This window comes from Chanodichthys erythropterus, chromosome 5 (assembly GCF_024489055.1).
Source record: "Chanodichthys erythropterus isolate Z2021 chromosome 5, ASM2448905v1, whole genome shotgun sequence".
Lineage (NCBI taxonomy): Eukaryota > Metazoa > Chordata > Actinopteri > Cypriniformes > Xenocyprididae > Chanodichthys > Chanodichthys erythropterus.
The window spans coordinates 3,641,927-3,661,346 of record NC_090225.1 but is presented as its reverse complement, the minus strand read 5'-3'; the positions used below and the strand labels follow the sequence as shown (position 1 = coordinate 3,661,346).

Genomic DNA, 19,420 nt, shown 5'->3' with positions numbered 1-19,420 from the left:
TACGTATGTAAATGTATTATAGGCTATTTTATAGCTTTTTGGCTAAATTAAACTGTACCTATGAAGCTAAACAGTTGATGTAAAAGGTAAGATTAAAAATGACACATAAAATTGGCCATGTGACAACTTGCCCCGATATTAATGTGACAATACAGAGAGGATCTGACAGACGCAAGCGGCGTAAAAGACCTTTCAGAAACTAAATGTTGCTGGTGTTTTATGGGAAAACGTCAACTGACACAGATGCGAGTCATGATGACCAGTAAATAAAAATAATGTAGCGTCTGCGCGCAGCTGATCGAAGGTGGAGCGCGTCTCTCTGCGCACGCGCGGTGCTTCAGATTTCGGACGCTAGCGGCTGATGTAGTAGTCGCGTGCACGCGCGTGTCGTTACCATGACAGCATAGTTAGTAAACTCCCCTGTTGCCATCGGTTATCGACCAGCGGCGGATCAGCAGAAGAAACACTTGCGCTTTATTGATCTGATGGAATCCGCGCTCTTTCTCCGCAGTGCAGAAGAATGTTCGGAAAACTCGCGATCTGTGACGTCGCCGTAGAGTGGAATGAGCGTTACTAGGAGACCGAGAGAGAATCAGAAGCTCCAGCTGATCTAGAATCCATCAGGATCCAGAAGCACCATGGGAACATTCGGCTCTGCTGCGGTTTGCCTGGATGAGGAAGAGGGCGAGGAAGAGGAGAAGAGGCGCCGGGAAGTTGAGCGTCTTCCTCCGCTGCTAGAGGACGAGGTGAGATTGATGGATTGACAGGTGGCTGACAATCTCCTGATGATTAACACTGTAATTATTTTTTATAATAGCCTAGAGCTTATATCAATGCAATATACACAGATACACATATATCAATAATATATTTTTATATAGGTATAGGCTATTTTATATTTTCAAATATTATGACTGTATATGCCTGCATGTAATACCATGTCTCTTTTTTGAACTTGAACATGGTACCATGTAAATGCCATGGTAAATGAATATTATAGTCTTTCAGTATTATGGTATTTCCATCTGACCATCACTATACTATAGTACCACCGGTTAACTGGGTTAAAACATGATGCAGTAGTTATTTGGAATATATGAGAAATAATAGTGAATATTTCAACTCCTCCTGAGAACAAACATTGAGAATGTAAGCAGAGAGATCGCACTGAAGATCCTCGCTTTAATTCTCACGACCCGCTTATAAACACACTTAAGATGTAACTGTGTTGTAATTGCAGCTGTTCAGAGTTTGTTTAATGCTTTTGTAGCAAAAGAGACTGCAGACTTTTCTTTGTACGAGTGTTGTGAACTTCCAGAGGTTCAGGGACAAGCGTATCTGGGCCAGTGTGTGTGTGTGTGTGTGTGTGTGTGTGTGTGGATTGTAGGGAGGTTGATGAGAAAGTCTGTTTCCCTTCTCTGTTCTCAGGGGAGATTGTCTATTTACAGGCTCGGGCCCTTACAGCTGCATGAGATGGCAACTTTATGCCCCATAAATTCAGATCTAGTGATTAGCTTTCTTCTTTATTGATGAATAAACATGTTTTTCTCGGAGAGTTTCTTTAGTCACGTGGTATGTTGTGTTAGTCTGTTGTGTCACACATACATTAGCTTCATCCCATCAGGTTTGTGTTTGTGAGCATGTAACTAAAAGTGACGCATGAAAAATGCAAAAAGCAGCTAAAACAATGTAACCGTATATTTTATTTATTTCGCAATGCACACTGGGAGCCTAAGTAGCAGCATAAAAATATGAATATTGCATTATTACAGTTAAAACTGCTTTGAGTTATTTTCTGTGTCACTGTAATGTGAATACAATGCAATGATAATGACTTAAAGGCATCTAAACACTCTAAAAATTGACTGTAAAAAAACTAATTTACACAGTAAAATACAGTTTTCCATTGAAACAGCAATATATCATAAAAACAATGCATTCTAGGTAATATTTGTCATTTTAAGAAAAGAGGCCTCTAGGCTACTTTATCGAAAACAGCAAATAATATTACCCAGGATGCATTGTAATATAAAGAAGTAATATATTGTAAAAACAATGCACTCTGGGTAATATTTTGTCATTTCTTTATGTTATAGGTATCCTATAACCTAATAATATTACTAATTATATTACCTAGAATGCATTGTTTTTACATTATATTACTGTTTCAAAGGAAAACGGTATTTTACCGAGTAATTTTTAGTTTTTTTAAAAGTTATTTTCTAGTGTAAAAAAAGAATATTATAAATGTCTTAAAATATTATTTGAAAAATATTTAATTTATATTAAGTTGTGTTTTTTCCTACTCATTATAGTACTGTTTAGTACTCTATTTATTTATTTTATAAAATATATAAATTATTTATTTGTTTGTTTATTTTAAACTGTTTGTTTATTTATTTGTTTAAAATACAATTTTTGATGATTTATTTTTTTTAATCTTAAACTTTTTTTTGTAAAGAGTTCTACAAACCCCAGTTTGTCTTAGGATATTTGAGATGTTCACTGCAAAGTTCAGTGGAAAATCCAAATGTGCCTTTTCCATGGTGCTGATATTAAAAGAGGCACAAAAGACATTTGTTAAGCCATCTGAAGGCTCTCTTTACAGACTATGACATCATCACTTAGATGGGCTTGTTTTTGGATCCCGCCATTTATGACGCAGATCATGCAGCGACCCAGAAGTCTACTTAAGACTCCCATCTGTTGAAAGCACGCCTTGTTATATAGTCATGTTTGATTATTTCCTTATGAAGGACAGAACACAAAAATGCATGTATGTAGTTTTGTTTGCGAAACAAATTAGCAACTGCATAATAATGTCCTGACATCATGAGAGTGAGGCAAACAGCACTGACGTTATCTTCAATGGAGAGGAAAACACACAGTAACACACAGCTGTCCTTCACACATCTGCCAAACACACATTCCCCATGGAAGTGCAGTTAGGAATGATATAGTGACATCATAGCGGAACTTAGTAGAGAGTTTTACAATCTGTCTTTTGTAATCTGCAGAATATTCCATTGGAATGAATGGGTCACTATGGAGACCTTGGAGTTTTGTACTGTATGTGTGTGTGTGTGTGTGTGTGTGTGTGTGTGTGTGTGTGTGTGTGTATTTACACTACCGGTCAAAAGTTTGGGATAATTAAGATTTTTCTTTTAGAAGTCTCTTCTGCTCAACAAGGCTGCATTTATTTGATAAAAAGTATTATAAAAACAGTAATATCATTAGAATTTAAAATAACTGTTTTCTATGTGAATATATGTCATTTATTCCTATGAATTTATTCCACAAAAATCAGAAGCAGCACGACTGTTTTCAACATTGATAATAATCAGAAATGTTTCTTGAGCTGCAAATCATCATATTATAATGATTTCTGTAGGATCATGTGACACTGAAGACTGGAGTAATGATGCTGAAAATTCAGCTTTGATCACAGGAATAAATTGCACTTAACTATATATTCACATTTAGTATAGCTATTTTAAATTTTAATAATATTTCACAATTTTTACTGTATTTTTTATTACATAAATGCAGCCTTGGTAAGCAGAAAATACTTCAAAAATATTAAAACGTATTAATTATTCCAAACTTAGTAGTGTATGTATGTGAGTGTGTGTTTATGTATTTGCATGCATGTGTGTTTGACTTTTACTGTTGTGCTGGTAATATCATTTGTAATGATGCATTTGGAAAAACACTTTTGAACCCCAGTGCACTGCACGTATATCTATATGATGCATCATCCGTGCGATTAATCCCGCAATATTTCCTCTCCGTCCTCAGGAGAATGTTTCTCTGGCTGATATTCTGTGTCTGAGGGACAGCGGGCTGTCGGAGCAGGAGTTGTGGGCGGTGTGTGTGGAGTGTGTGCGTTCTCTACAGAGCATCGCCCTCTCTCCGCTCTTTCACACCCTCTGCGTAACGCCCGACACGCTGGCCTTCAACGCTCACGGCAACGTGTGTTTCATGGAACAGCTCAACGGTGAGTCATCAGCTTCATGAGTCAAACTAACACTCACAGTGTTTGTCTGGCTTTCTTGAAATACTGTTTTTAATGTGCGTCTCTACAAATGGATGGTTTTGACAGACGTGCTCTTTTGAAAGTGAGAGCGCTCTGTCTTTATAAAGCTGGGAGAGTGTGATTTATTTCATGTGTTGGTGTGTTTCAGTGCTATTGTGCAGTCGGATAATGGGGGCATTCATTTGCATAATTATTAACATACAACACCCTCCCACGAATGTGCAATCTCTGCAGTAAAGCATTATTAATGTGCATTTTGTGACTATAGTCTATAACCTCTGAGATAAACATTTGGAAATTAACTGATAGTCAGGATCATGTTAAGATAAAACTGGTAAAGTGTAAAAAAATGACTGTAAATGTAAAAATGCTGTTAAATTCTTACTTTAACATACATTGTGTAAACTTGTAAATGGTTTAACATAGCATTATATGAAATTTGTTAATATTTTACAATAAGGTTCATATTATTTAACTACTAATGGGACCTTATTGGAAAGTGATACCTTTAATTTTACTGTAAAATACTGTCAAATGTATTGTTTTGGTGAGGTAAAACTATAAATTACTATATAATTTACTGTGAAAAAGAGTAAAAGGACATTCCCAGAAGTTCCTGCAAACAAATGTAGTGCTCATTGGTATTTATTGTTAATTAATGCATTAACTAATGGGAACTTAGAATAAAGTGTTAACTGTAATTTTACTGTAAAATACCATCAAATGTATGGTTTTTGCAAGTAAAAGACTTACCATATAATTTACTGTGAAAAACAGTATCTGTACTTTTACTGTAAAATACTGTCAATTGTATGGTTTTGGCAAGTAAAAACTATGAATTACCATATAATTTATTGTGAAAAGCAGCAAAGGACATTCCAAGAAGTCCCTGCAAACAAATGTACTGCTTATTGCTAGTTTGTTAATTAATGCATTAACTAATGTGACCTTGGAGTAAAGTGTTAACTGTAATTTTACTGTAAAATACTGTGTGCATTCTCTACAGAAATACTGTCAAATTTATGTTTTTTGCAAGTAAAAGAGTCACCATATAATTTACTGTGAAAAACAGTATCTGTACTTTTACTGTAAAATACTGTCAATTGTATGGTTTTGGCAAGTAAAAACTATGAATTACCATATAATTTATTGTGAAAAGCAGCAAAGGACATTCCAAGAAGTCCCTGCAAACAAATGTACTGCTTATTGCTAGTTTGTTAATTAATGCATTAACTAATGTGACCTTGGAGTAAAGTGTTAACTGTAATTTTACTGTAAAATGCTGTGTGCATTCTCTACAGAAATACTGTCAAATTTATGTTTTTTGCAAGTAAAAGAGTCACCATATAATTTACTGTGAAAAACAGTAAAATGACATGCCCTGTGTGAAAGATCACATATGATTATAGTTTTGTTTCTTCTTATTTTTGTTATTTATCAGTACATTATGGTGTTTTCTGTTATAATGTAAAATAACCCGTCACAAATATGCCATCCCGTAATACCTGTAACATCAGGTCTCGGGATACTGGAGGAGAAGATTCAAATGAGAACTACATAAAAACTACCAATGGTTTTATCCTCGAGTCCTGTTAGCAGCTGCCCATTTCATACACACTGAATGTCATTCTCAAAGGCCACAACGTATACTTTCTAAATATACTGGTGCGTTCCTCTGCTCGTGTAGTTTCTGGAGGATCTGACATATTCAGGAGGAGAAAGCCTGACCTATTTAACGGATCCAAACTCTGCAGAAGTGTCTGGAGGAGAGTGTCTCTTCTGCCCGTGCCCTAGTTAGACAGCGAGACGCTGCCGCAGAAGCTCCTCTGTGGACTTACACACTTATTCACAGAGAAAAAGCCACTATATAATTACACATCACAGCCGGAGCTTTCATACTGTGGGTTTATCCCATTTCAACCCATAGATATTCTCTTTTTGAGATTGTTTTATTGGTTAAGAGAATAATATATATATATATATATATATATATATATCAGATCAATCACCTAACACTAAGTGTGTGGCGTCATGCAGGATTTGTGCTGCAAACAAATAATTCCTTAAATCATTTTTGAGGAGAGTGTGCTGTTACTTTAAAGTGCCCCTATTATGCTTTTTTAGATATGAACTTTCATGTGGTGTGTAATACAGATCTGCAAAGTTTCAAAGATCAGATGCAGATAAATGTAGTTATAAGAAAGAAGTGATTCTGAACTGCCTGAAATGAGTCGTCAGTGATTCCAGTCTTACTTCCTGCATAAACCTATGTAGGTTTATAACAAATTTGCATAATGCTCCCCATTGGCTGCCAGCGAACAGTGTCTCCTTTGCCCCGCCCTCAAACACTGTAGTGGTAGCTGAGACTGGACGGTCAGAATCAATGTTTGCTGCGTATATATTGAAAACAACAGAGGGCCGAACACAGAATTCACTGATGTTATCTTAGATTTGTTTATATCATTGTTTTAATAATATTCTTGCAGGTTCATTACATAGTTTTAATAATTTTGTATTCCATGTTCATTTTTTGTCCAGATTTTTTTTTACATATTTATAAATATAAAAATATTGGTTTGTGTTGTTCATGTCGAGAAGACGCTGTTTTCTGCTGCCAAAGCAAATCCACTTTGATGAGATTGATACGATAAAACCGACACCATCGTATCACTGTGAATTAAATACGGCGGAAGAGCTGAAATTCAGATATGCAAATAAGCATTTGGTTTCCCACCAATCACAACAGACTGGGCCGTCTAACCAATCAGAGCAGAGGAGGCTCTCGGAAAGGAGGGGTTTAGAGCAGGGCTGGATTTACTTACCTCATATTGTGACAAAATAATTTTTTGGGCCCCCCAACAAATGGAGTTATGAAGTTTTTGATAATGTTTGTGTTTTGTCTGTCATTAGAATGGCTTCATCTAAGGCAGTATGTGAGTATCACATTACATTTGCATCAACTTATAGGTTATAAAGTTTATTGTAGCTATGTGGGCGTTCAGTTTTTTCTGTCATTTGGCTAAAATCTCATGTTATATAATGCTAGTTAAGACAGTATTGACTATGACTGGACGACAAATGCTAAACTAAGACATCCTTCTCCGCTTATCAAATACAGTAGCCTTTAAATATATAGTATTTCTTGAGAAAATAAAATATTTATTCAAACAACCAGTTCTTAATTAACCATTGCATTGCAAACAAGCAGAGATGCTCAAAAATGTGTGCAGCAGGTTAAATATTTGCAAAACCAACAGACAGACGTAAAGGGTGACCAGTAGTAATGATTTATGGGGAAAAAAAATACAAAATATGGAGATGGAAATATGGTTTCTGTCTGAAATGTAAAATTTTGTTATTGCATAATGCATAAATCCAGCCCTGGTTTAGAGAGACCAAATCCTTGATCAAACCGTTTTTGAAGCATGTATTGTAGGAGACTCCATAACAAAATTAGGAGCCTTTAAAATAGCAGAATAGGGGCACTTTAAGTGATTACGAATGTGCATCATGTTTAGCTACTGAATATAGAAGTTGCATTTAATATTCAAGGTTGCAGCAGCTTGTGTGTTGGATTGAAACCATAACCTTGGTGTTTTTAGCTCCCAGTTTTTTACATGTGGCTATTGCATGGAAAAGCACCACCCGCATTTGAAGTGTAAAAATGTAGTTTGATTTTTCTTCTGTCATGTGCCTTTTCTCAGATGATCCTGAAGGCTGTTTCGTTCCTCCAGAGTTGGATAAGACCGGAAGCACGTTTGAGGTGAGGATGAATCCTGGAACTGCTTGAGCTTGTTATGAGTATTAAAATGCTGACCAACACAGGGGCACATAAAAAAAAAATTGCATTGAACATTATTTTTTCCCAGATGGAGGCCAGTATTTATTTATTTTTTTTTTTTTGCATGATCATATAATAATTTTAAGAATATATTTTTTGCTTGTTCATAACATAATTTTAATAATGTTTTTTTTTTCCCCCATAGTCATTAACATAATTTTAATCATTTTTATTTTATACTTGGTTTTAGGGTAAATTTCTGTCCTTGGCCTACAGATAAAAAATATCCTTTGTTTTATTTCTTAAACTAATAAATAAAATAAAAACTAAATACATATTCTATTGTACAAAAATACCTCATATACATATACCAGAGTAATACCATGGTATTTCATTGGAGTTCCATATAAATGCCATTCCTGTATTTTCAGCAGTAGATCAGCAACGCTGATAAGGTTGTGGATTTGATTCCCAGGGAATGCATACCTTGAATGCATACATGTCACTTTGGATAAAAGCATCTGCCAAATGCATTAATGTAAATGTAAAATACCATGCAAGATATTGTAATATTTCTTTGCTCCATGGTAGTTTTGTTTGTATCAACCATGTTAAATATGTACATCAAGTTGCACATTTTGTGTTGCCACTTAGATAAACTTCAGAAAAAATGTTTAGAGAATATTATAGATCATAAAATATATCTGGATTGAGTGTCACATCACACGTATGATTCATGATCCCTGGAGACTGTGGTTCGTGAGCCAAAACCTGAACTTCCAGCTTATTACGCACAGTAACACGAAGACTTGCCATAATACCATATGCAAACAACCTACTAGCTTCTGATATCTGAATATATATAATCCATAAGGCTTTACTGTCCTGAACATCAGAAGTATAAAAACCACAAGCCAGAATTGCTGTAGGCGGTTTGCATTTCTGAAATGAAAACACCTTATGTAATGCTCTTTTCAGCTGGGAATGAACAACCTTTTATTTTAAACACACCTTAATCATATTTTCTGAAATACTGGTGATCGGATGCATGTTGGCATCAGGTATAATCATGATATTCTCTACGAGATTCTTTTTGATGAGTCTTATCTGTTTGAGATTCTGTTGTTTGCAGCATTTCTGATCATCTTTTCATGGAAAGGCTCTTTCATGTTTTGAGGCTGAACAATGAGCCATCAGGTTTGTTGGACATCAGCTACTTCAGAGTCGATGCTTCTGACCAAATGAGAAGAAAATATAGTCCGAATGGAGCTCTTATTGTAAAAACTGAAACATTATTTTAATTTTTTTTTTACATGTTCCTAACATAATTTTCATAATTTTGTCATTTTATATTTCATAGTGACAGCGTATATATCGAAAACAACAGAGGTCCTAACACAGATCCTTGTGGCGCTCCATAATTCGCTGATGTTATCTTAGATTTTATTCATACAATAATTTTAATAATATTCTTGCAAGTTCATAACATAATTTTAATAATTGTGTAATAATAATGTTATACTTCATTTTTATATTTCATATACTTTTTAGATGGAGGTGAATCATGTTCATGACATAATTTTAATATCTTTTGCATGTTCATAACATAATTTTAATAATATTATTGTAGCTTCATAACATACTTTTAATAATTGTGTTACAATAATTTCATACTTCATTCATTCATGTTTTTTTTTTCCCAGATGGTGGCCACATTTTTTTTTTGCACATTTCTAACAATTTTATTAATATTTTGTAATTTTAATTGTAGACTTCATTTTTATACTTCATTTATACTTTTTTTTTTTTTTTTTTTGCATTTTCATGGCATTACAATAATGTTTTTGCAGATTCATAATTTAATCATAATAATTTTGTAATTTTAATTTTACACTTCATTTTTTTCAGATGGAAGCAAGTTTTTTTGTTGTTTTTTTGCATGTTCATAACATAATTTTAATAATTTTGCAATTTTAATTTTATACTTTATATAAACTTCATTTTTCTCAGATGGAGGCAAGTTTTATTTATCTATTTATTTATTTTGTTGCTTTTTTTGCATTTTCATAACATAATTTTAATACTTTTGCTAATTTTATTTTATACTTTATTTTACGGGTGACTTTGTTGCATCCTGTCCTGGGACATCAGATAAAAAAATAGTCTTTGTTTTATTTAAGAAACTAATAAATAAAATAAAAACTAAATAAATGTGCATTTTCTTTTGTACAAAAGACAGACTCGTATGTCATTGTGCATGAGATGATGCATTACAACTTCATATTACAGATTTCATCTCATGCACCAAACACAGGTTTACAAACTGAAAATATTATGCAAATGTTTGTGGTGGTCTTTGTAATATTCATTTCCACTTGTCTGAGGATCAGGTTTTTAAAAGCATATTTGATCCCTTAGATATGTTTAAGATGTACGATTTCTTTACATGATTTAATTAGCATCGTTCTCTCCTTCAGGGTCACATGTTCTCATTAGGCTCCACCCTCTCAGCCGCACTGGATTTCGTCACGGATGTGGAGCTGCAGGTGGAGCTGAGTGAAGAGAGCAGGTGTTTGCTGAAGCAGATGCAGCGAGAGAAACCTGACGATCGACCACGACTCCAGGTTCACCAGTCTTGTGTTCATGACAGTGTGAAGTTTACAGAGGAGTCTCAGAGTTGATGGCTGCATGCATTTGGTTTTGCTGACCAATGAAGTGCCAGATAAAAATAAAAAACCTGAAACATTTTAATGATTATATTTGCATGTTCATAATATAATTGTAATATTTGCTTTAATATATATATATATATATATATATATATATATATATATATATATATATATATATATATATATAAATTGTAATTTCTAAAAAAATTATCTAAAAGTCTGAGACCACTATTCCAAATACTTCTGCTTTTATTTTTGTAATTATAAACCTTTTTTTAATTATAAACATATTTTTTTATTAAAGGGTTAGTTCACCCAAAAATGAAAATAATGTCATTAATTACTCACCCTCATGTCGTTCCACACCTGTAAGACCTTCATTCATCTTCAGAACACAAATTAAGATATTGTTGATGAATAATAATATTATAAATATTATTAATGTTATAAAGTGACGAGAATACTTTTTGTGCACCAAAAAAAAACCCAATAATAACGACTTTTCAACAATATCTCATGATGGCTGATTTCAAAACACTGCTTCAGAGCTTTACGAATCGAATCAGTGGTTCGGAGTCACGTGATTTCAGCAGTTTAGCCAGAGATCTGAATCACTAATTCGAAACAAAAGATTCATAAAGCTCCGAAGCAGTGAGATATTGTTGAATATTTTAACAGCAAAAGACTTTTATGGACATCAGTTGTAAAGGCTGCATATTAAAATATAATTGTAATATTGTTTTGCGTGTTATTTGCATAACTTTATTAATTCAGTCATTTCAATCTAAAAGTCTGAGACCACTAAAATACTTCTGCTTTTATTTTTTTACGTTAACGGCATAACTGTAATTTGATTGCAACATAAACGTGCACAAACAAGCATTGGATTTGATGTGAATAAATCCTGATGATCATGTTTGTTGACCTTTGCTAATGGCACGGCTCTTGAGCGCCGTCTTGTGGTTAGTCGGAGCTAGTGCATTGAAATAAAAGTAGTTGCTCTGAAACACAACAGCCATAGACTCAGATTAGTCATGGATCTACACTACAGTGCCAGCTGCACTCTTTACCAGTCCATTTCTCCAGTGTGACAGACGCTGATGTGCAGCCAGATCTCTGCTTCAAAGCCCTCCATCTGACAGCTGTGAACAATCACAAGAGCGAAGCTTTACTGAGCTGAAGCTCACGCTGACGGCTGAGACTGACCACAGCTGACAGGGGTAGAGAATGTTACAGAAAATAAAACTGTGATGATATGTGAATCGTTCTGTTTTACAAGTAGTAGCTATAAATGTTTAATGGAACTCACGCTGACCTTCCAGGAATAATAAAATGTCCAATAGATTTGTTCTGGATTCTATAAAACTTTTTTTGTCAGCTGAACCTCTGAGATTTTAAGTTAATACTTTAATAATTTAACAACACATTTACTCAAGTTCACATGATATGCACATAAAAAAAAAACTGTAAAAAGTGTAACTCTTTATGAACTTCTATGACATTCTGTGGAGAATTAAATACTTAAAATGTATGATATAAACCGTTTAAGGGTCGTTGTTCTTAGGAGGCAGATTTCCCTCTTTGTCTAATGATATGTGTGAATAACATCACCTCTTATTTTGACAGGATATTCTCTCTCAGGCAGAGGCTGTACTCGGTGACGTCTCGCCCACAACCGTCTGCCGGAAACTCTCTGCTATTGGCCGAAGAGTTCTGTCCATAGAGTCCGTCGCTAATTTCCAAGGTTTGATTCCACAGTTGTCTCATAATGTGGCAGCCCTGATGTTTTGTGAGGGAACTGCAGGGGGTTGATAATTTATCCAAAAATCTAAAATTAAAATACATAAATAATTTTAAAATTAATTTTTTTTTAATTATTATTTTTTTTCAAATGATTAAAATAAAACACTTAAAAATAATAAATAATAAAAAATAGAATAAATTAAATAATATTTATTTTATCTGTTTACTTGCATGTCATGTGATCTTTAATTGACATCAGAGAATAATAATAACAAAAATATATGAAATAATAAAAAATAATTGTGACCATTAACTGACATCAGAGGATAAATAACAATTATTTTTTAATTATTTTTTTTTCAAACACTTAAAATAAAACACTTAAAAATAATAAATAATATATTTTTTTATTTTGTTTAATGTCATGTGGCCATTAATTGATATTAGAGAATAATAAATAATAAAAATGAATAAATAATACAAACATTTACCTGCATGTCATGTGATCATTAAATGACATCAGAGAATAATAAATAACAAAAATATATTAAATAATTTTAAAAATAAACTGTTTTAAACTATTATTTTTTTAATTGTTTTTTTTTTCAAAAATTAAAATAAAACACTTACTAATAAATAAAAAAATATTTTATTCATTTACTTGCATGTCATTTGACTGATATCAGAGAATAATAAAAAATAATAAATAATACAAAAATGTACCTGCATGTCATGTGATCATTATTTGACATAAGAGAATAATAAATAATAAAAAATATAATAAATGATTTAAAAAATAAAACATATTTTATTTGTTTATCTGCATGTTGTCACTATTAACTGACATCAGAAAAATATAAAAAGTGTGTGTTATATATATATATTTCTATTTGTTCACAGATGGATCCAATTTCCATTTTCTGGATTACAAAGCTTTAAGATCAAACTCCATGGAGAATTACACCAGCGATCGTACCATGATCAGAAACTACTCGGCCGATTCATACGACGGGGAGGAGCTGCTGCTGAAGCACAGAGGTCTGGTCTGTAACGGATCACCTTGGTCCGGAGCTTCGGTTGGACTCAGGGAAGACGAGCCTTCGCCGGACAGCAGGTCTCAGAACAGTTCTCCGGTGCACAGGAGGAGTCAGGAGAGGAGGCCTGGGAGAGCGAAGAGAGCCCTCAACCGCTCCTGCTCCGTCCCGGACTACAACAACCCTCCTACGTTCAGTCCTCCCTCGCACGCACCCATCAGCATGCTGGTGGCCGACCTCTCCGAGATCACAGAGGACGAGAGCGTGCCGGCCGGCTGGAGCGGGAGACTGCGTCGGGCCAAACCAGAACAGGCCACGAGGAGTTCAGACTCGGCCGGAGAGGAGTTATGTGTCCCGTCTGTGGATGCAACAGTCGAACCTGATGCACATGAGACGGATCAGAGCGGCGCTGGAGACGCTCAAACCCCGACGGCTCTGGAAGACGGACAAACTTACGCAGAAGCTGATCTGTGCAGCTCTAACCACATGAACAAATCTATATTGTGCCTGAATGAGGAATATCAGAATGAGGTTTGTTTGTTGATACAGAACGGCCAAAATATAACTTCTTTTTTATTTAAGGCAAAACACTACAGGAATTTTTTTTTTGCACCGGTCAGTATTGAGATTTTAGTCCATAACTTGTGTTCTTTCAGACTAGTGGAAAGAAAACATCCAAAAATACACATCTAAGTGTTTTAACATATTTTAAAGGGGACCTATTAGGCCCCTTTTTCACAAGATGTAATATAAATTTCTGGTGTCCCCAGAAGTTTCAGCTCAAAATCCCCCACAGATCATTTATTATAGCTTGTCAAATTTGCCCCTATTCGGGACGTTTTTGTGTGTGTCCCTTTAAATGCAAATGAGCTGCTGCTCCCGGCCCCCTTTCCAGAAGAGGGTGGAGCTTTAACAGCTCAACAACAACAAAGCTGGAGAATCTCACGCAGACAAAATGAGGAAAGTGTTCAGCCTTACATTGTTCAAACCGGAGTCGACATTGATGGAGAGGACTCAGGAAGAAGTTACAACTTTTAGACGTTTCTGAATGGTTAGTGGATAAATTGATGTAGTTGCTGTGGAGTTGATTCAACTCATCCACTAGCATGTGCCGTCATGTTCATCTTTTGTGTTGAATTGACCCTCGTTTGGTGTAAAATGACGGCATGACAACAACACTCTACTACAACAACTCTTCCTCTTCTCTAAAGCAGCCCAACATGGCCCCGCCCCCTTTGTCGTGTGTTCTCAGGGGCGGGGTTTATGTAAATTTTAGGCTTTGTGATGTCACTAACCCAGGAAGAAGCTCGTTGTAGTCCCTACCAGCCGTTTGTTGTAGTTCTTAAAAAGCGATTTCTGTAATAGAAAATATCTCCCTTTGCATTGAACTTTGAGCGTCGTAACTTTGCAGATGTTGTTTATGATCAAACAGCAAAATTACACACTAACTAAAGTTTAAAATCATAATCAAGGACCCCTTTATCATAACATTTCAAAATACAAAACAATTGTGATTAATCAGCTAGGGAAGTACTATGGTGATACAATTTTAGCACTTTGAAAGTGTAATAAAAAGAAGTGTTGATGTAAAATGAATGAGAAATATTGTTGATATTGTTTTTTGTTTGTTTCCCAGTGGATGTCCTTGCGGGAGCTGCTGTCACTCTCTGCTCGGCCTTTCTCAGTGAATGAGCTCTGGGCTTTATGCTACACGTGTCTCTCCACGCTGCAGACATACATCGACCTTCCAGGTCAGTCGAGTGCATCAAAGAGTCTTTACTTTGTCTTTTTGTCCATATAGTAACTTTAGAATGAACCTATATGTTAAAGCAACATTATGCAGCGCTTTACAGATGCAGTTCTTTTCTATAATGCACATATGCAGTTGACATTCCTATAAATTTTAAAGGGATAGTTCACCCAAAAATGAAAATTTGATGTTTATCTGCTTACCCCCAGTGCATCCAAGATGTAGATGACTTTTTTTCTTCAGTCGAACGCAAATTATGATTTTTAACTGCAACCACTGCCGTCTGTCAGTCAAATAATAGCAGTGATTGGGAACTTGAACAATAAGAGTCGAAAAAACTTCCATAGACAAATCCAAATTAAACCCTGCGGCTCGTGACGACACATTGATGTCCTAAGACACGAAACGATCGGTTTGTGCGAGAAACCGAACAGTATTTATATAATTTTTTACCTCTAATACACCACTATGTCCAACTCCGTTCAGCTTCCGGCTAGTGAGGTCTGATCGCGCTCTGACAACGGAAGTGATGTCTCGCGCTCATTGAAGTATATGGGCGTCACTTCCGTCTTCAGAACGCGTTTTTTGACCTCACTAACAGGAAGCTGAACGAAGTTGGACATAGTGGTGTATTAGAGGTAAAAATTATATAATTAATGTTCAGTTTCTCGCACAAACCGATCGTTTCGTGTCTTAGGACATCAATGTGTCGTCACGAGCCGCAGGGTTTCATTTGGATTTGTCTATGCAAGTTTTTTCGACTCTTATTGTTCAAGTTCCCAATCACTGCTATTATTTGAATGACAGACGGCAGCGGTTGCAGTTAAAAATCATAATTTGCGTTCGACTGAAGAAAAAAAGTCACCTACATCTTGGATGCACTGGGGGTAAGCAGATAAACATCATTTTCATTTTTGGGTGAACTATCCCTTTAACCTAAAATCTTGAATGTTGAAGCTAGAAATGTTATACCAATAATCCCAATTTAACAAATGGCGATATTTAATTGGCAATTGTATGATCTGTGGTACGTGTTTGAGAAAAATAACTGTTGTCTGTTACATTAGACTATCTGTGTCTGGACTCTGTGTATGTGGGCTGTGAAGGAGAGATGCTGTTTTTGAGACCAAAAACCTCAGGTACGAGCTCTAACATCTCATTTGCAACGCATAATGTTAAATGCAAAATAAGTAAATGCAATTCATATAATTGATATTTTGTTCCGGTTGTTCTTCTCAGTCTCCTGTGATGCATTTTTCTTGGCTCCTGAATTTCAAGAACATGGAATTGTAACGGAAAAGGTTTGTTACTATTGCAACCAGTTTCTAGTAGTTCCACAGTGTTGTGTATTTAAATGGATGTGATTTTGCAGTGTGTTTTTGCTGGTCTCTAGGCATGTGTGTATGGGGTAGCAGCTGTCCTCTGGGCTACAGCCAAGTTTAATTTATCTCCTAATCAAAAGCTGGCCATGCCGAGAAAACTCAAGAGACTTCTGCTTGAGATGGCCAAAAGAACTCCGATCGAAAGACCTTCTATTGAAATGGCCAAAAAGGTACTTGAATGATCATTCATTATTTATTCATTTAAAACGTATTTTCTAGAGTCATATTTCACTCCAAATCCTAGGATAAGATTATGTAAGAGAATGTATTAATTAACATGAACCAACAGTGAGCAATATATTTTTTTACATTTAATAGTATTTGTCAGTGTTAGTTAATTAAAATACAGTTCTTCATTGTTTTTAACCAGTTAACTAATGTTAAGAAATGCTTTAATGTGAAAAAATTGTTATTTTAATGAAATAAATATTGATTTTAATAATTCATGATTTTTTGCATTATAGTCATAAAGTCTTAATGGACGTACAGTAGGCTTCATTTTCTTTATGCATTGAATGCATTCCTTGTTTTTTTCATCTAAACACACATTCTGTTTTCTCTCATAACTCTGGCACTCAGGCTGTTTACGTGTGGTAATGTGGTTTATGTCTGCTGTTATATTTCAGTGTTGCTGTGACTATCTCTACCGCCAGGGGACTGATGCAGAGAGTGTGTGGACGCAGCTCATCAGCCGAGTTCATCAGGTGAAGCGTCACTCTTCATTTCACTGTTTCAAATGCAGATCTGATGAGAACGGGTCACGCAGGGGCAGGATTTGTTCGGTCCTGTGATTCCTTTTTTAGTTTCATAGGGTCTCTGTTCTTTGTGCGTTTTACTATGGAAACTTGTTTCCACCATGGAAGATAACTTTTTATCTCACTATTCTGACTTTTTTTCTCAGAATCAAATGCAATTACGAGTTATAAAATCAGAATTGTGTGAAATAAAGTCAGAATTGCCAGTAATAAACTTGGAAATTTCAAGAAATAAACTTGTAATTGTGAGAAATAAGGTCGGAATTGACAGAAATAAAGTCAGAATTGCCAGTAATAAACTCGTAATTGTGAGACAAATAAAGTCATAATTAATATACGTGGAATTGTGAGAAATAAACTTGGAATTGCCAGAAATAAAGTCAGAATTTCAAGAAATAAACTTGGAATTGTGAGAAATAAAGTCGGAATTGCGAGACAAATAAGGTCAGAATTTCCAGTAATAAACTTGAAATTACCAGAAATAAAGTCATAATTGCCAGTAATAAACTCTTAATTGCGAGACAAATAAAGTCATAATTGTGAGTTATAAACGTGGAATTGTGAGAAATAAAGTAAGAATTGTGAGAAATAAAGTCACAATTGTGAAATAAAATGTCGCAATTACCTTTTCAGTTTTTTATTCCATGGCGGAAACAAGCTTCCATATTTTATCAAATGTCTGTGTCACAGAAACATTGTCTCTGCCTGAATCTGCCCATCCTTCTGCTGCATTAAACATGCCAGTCCAGTGATATCAGCGGAAAACAGACGCCCCTGTAGGTGCCAGCCCATCTAAAGTCATTTCTGTCCAATTTGCATTTTTTTTTTTAACTCCAGTTTCCAGATAGTGGTGAATTGATTCTTCATGAGACTTAATATCTCAGGAGACTCTAAGTATCAACTTTCCCTCAAATGTTTCTTCTGAAATTCTGTAGACAAAATACAAACAGAAACAAATGAAGAGTAAATCCCAGCTACTCTCATAAACGTCCAAACGCTCTTCTGTAACTCTTTCCTGTCTTAATGCATGAACTTCAGTAAACAAGTTTCTCATAACAAGTACCGTTTTCATTGAAGGCATTCGATGGGAATAGAGGTACAGAGGAATCATCTTCTCCTGAGTGTGCTGAAAACCCCTCTGACCCACACTTGGGAGAAGTTAAGACAGGTGCGAGTCATTCTGTCAATCTACATTTTTAACATTTCAGATTGAATAGATTAAACTCTCACAAAGCCTGTCAAGAATATTTTCAGGTCATATTTCACCCTAAAATCAGGAGAAAGAAATTGTACTGCTCATAAAGAAAGCCTGTATTATCTTTATAACAATTAAGCACATTTACCCACATATTTTTTAATCATTGTAATCTGAAAAGAATCTCATATTATTGTAAAAAAAAAAAAAAAAAAAAAAAAAAAAAAATATATATATATATATATAAATATATATATATATATATATATATATATATATATATATATATATATATATATATATATATATATATATATGTGTGTGTGTGTGTGTGTGTTTGGGGTGGGTTCTGCTCACCAAGACTGCATTTATTTGATAAAAAATACAGTAAAAACTATAAAAAAAATATTATTAGAATTTAAAATAGCTGTTTTCTATGTGAATATATAGTACTGTAATTTATTAAATTTATTTGTAATTAATTGAATTTTCAGCTTCATTACTCCATTCTTCAGTGTCACATGATCCTTCAGAAATCATTCTAATATGATGATTTGCTTCCTTAATAAACATTTCTGATTATTATCAATGTTGAAAACAGTTGTGCTGCTTCAGATTTTTGTGGAAACCTTATTATAATTATTATTTTATTTAAAATAGAAATCTTCTGCAACATAAAAGTCTTACAGAATCTGCAAAATGTTAATTGTTTTAACAAAATAAGAGGGATTGTAAAAAAAAAATGCATGTCATTTTTTATTTAGTACTGTCCTGAATAATATTACACGACAGATTACATGTAGTCCACAAGACCAACTAATAACTGAATTTGAAGATCAGGGTAATATTTAAATAAAATCATATAGCAAAAAAGTGCATTAGTGGTCATAAAATAGAATTCCTTTTCATTATGTAAAATTTCGTATTTTTAAAATTCTTATTTTATATATATATATATATATATATATATATATATATATATATATATATATATATATATATATATATATATATATATATAATTTTTTTTTTCAAATTTATTATTATATTTAATATTATTTAAATTAAAATT

The 19,420-nt window shown here is 34.2% G+C and overlaps 1 protein-coding gene across 1 annotated transcript in view; it reads left to right on the top strand.

Annotated features, from left to right (window-relative positions):
• Positions 1 to 369: 369 nt before the first annotated feature.
• Positions 370 to 19,420, top strand: part of LOC137020465 (kinase non-catalytic C-lobe domain-containing protein 1) — a 48,755-nt gene continuing 29,704 nt past the window's right edge. Inside the window, exons 1-12 of the mRNA XM_067386072.1 lie at positions 370 to 746; positions 3,799 to 3,997; positions 7,741 to 7,799; positions 10,295 to 10,441; positions 12,116 to 12,233; positions 13,133 to 13,797; positions 14,903 to 15,017; positions 16,084 to 16,155; positions 16,256 to 16,317; positions 16,410 to 16,568; positions 17,025 to 17,102; positions 18,231 to 18,321. Coding sequence (XP_067242173.1) covers positions 639 to 746; positions 3,799 to 3,997; positions 7,741 to 7,799; positions 10,295 to 10,441; positions 12,116 to 12,233; positions 13,133 to 13,797; positions 14,903 to 15,017; positions 16,084 to 16,155; positions 16,256 to 16,317; positions 16,410 to 16,568; positions 17,025 to 17,102; positions 18,231 to 18,321 — 1,873 coding nt within the window. The 5' untranslated portion in view covers positions 370 to 638. The remainder of the gene's footprint in view (positions 747 to 3,798; positions 3,998 to 7,740; positions 7,800 to 10,294; positions 10,442 to 12,115; positions 12,234 to 13,132; positions 13,798 to 14,902; positions 15,018 to 16,083; positions 16,156 to 16,255; positions 16,318 to 16,409; positions 16,569 to 17,024; positions 17,103 to 18,230; positions 18,322 to 19,420) is intronic.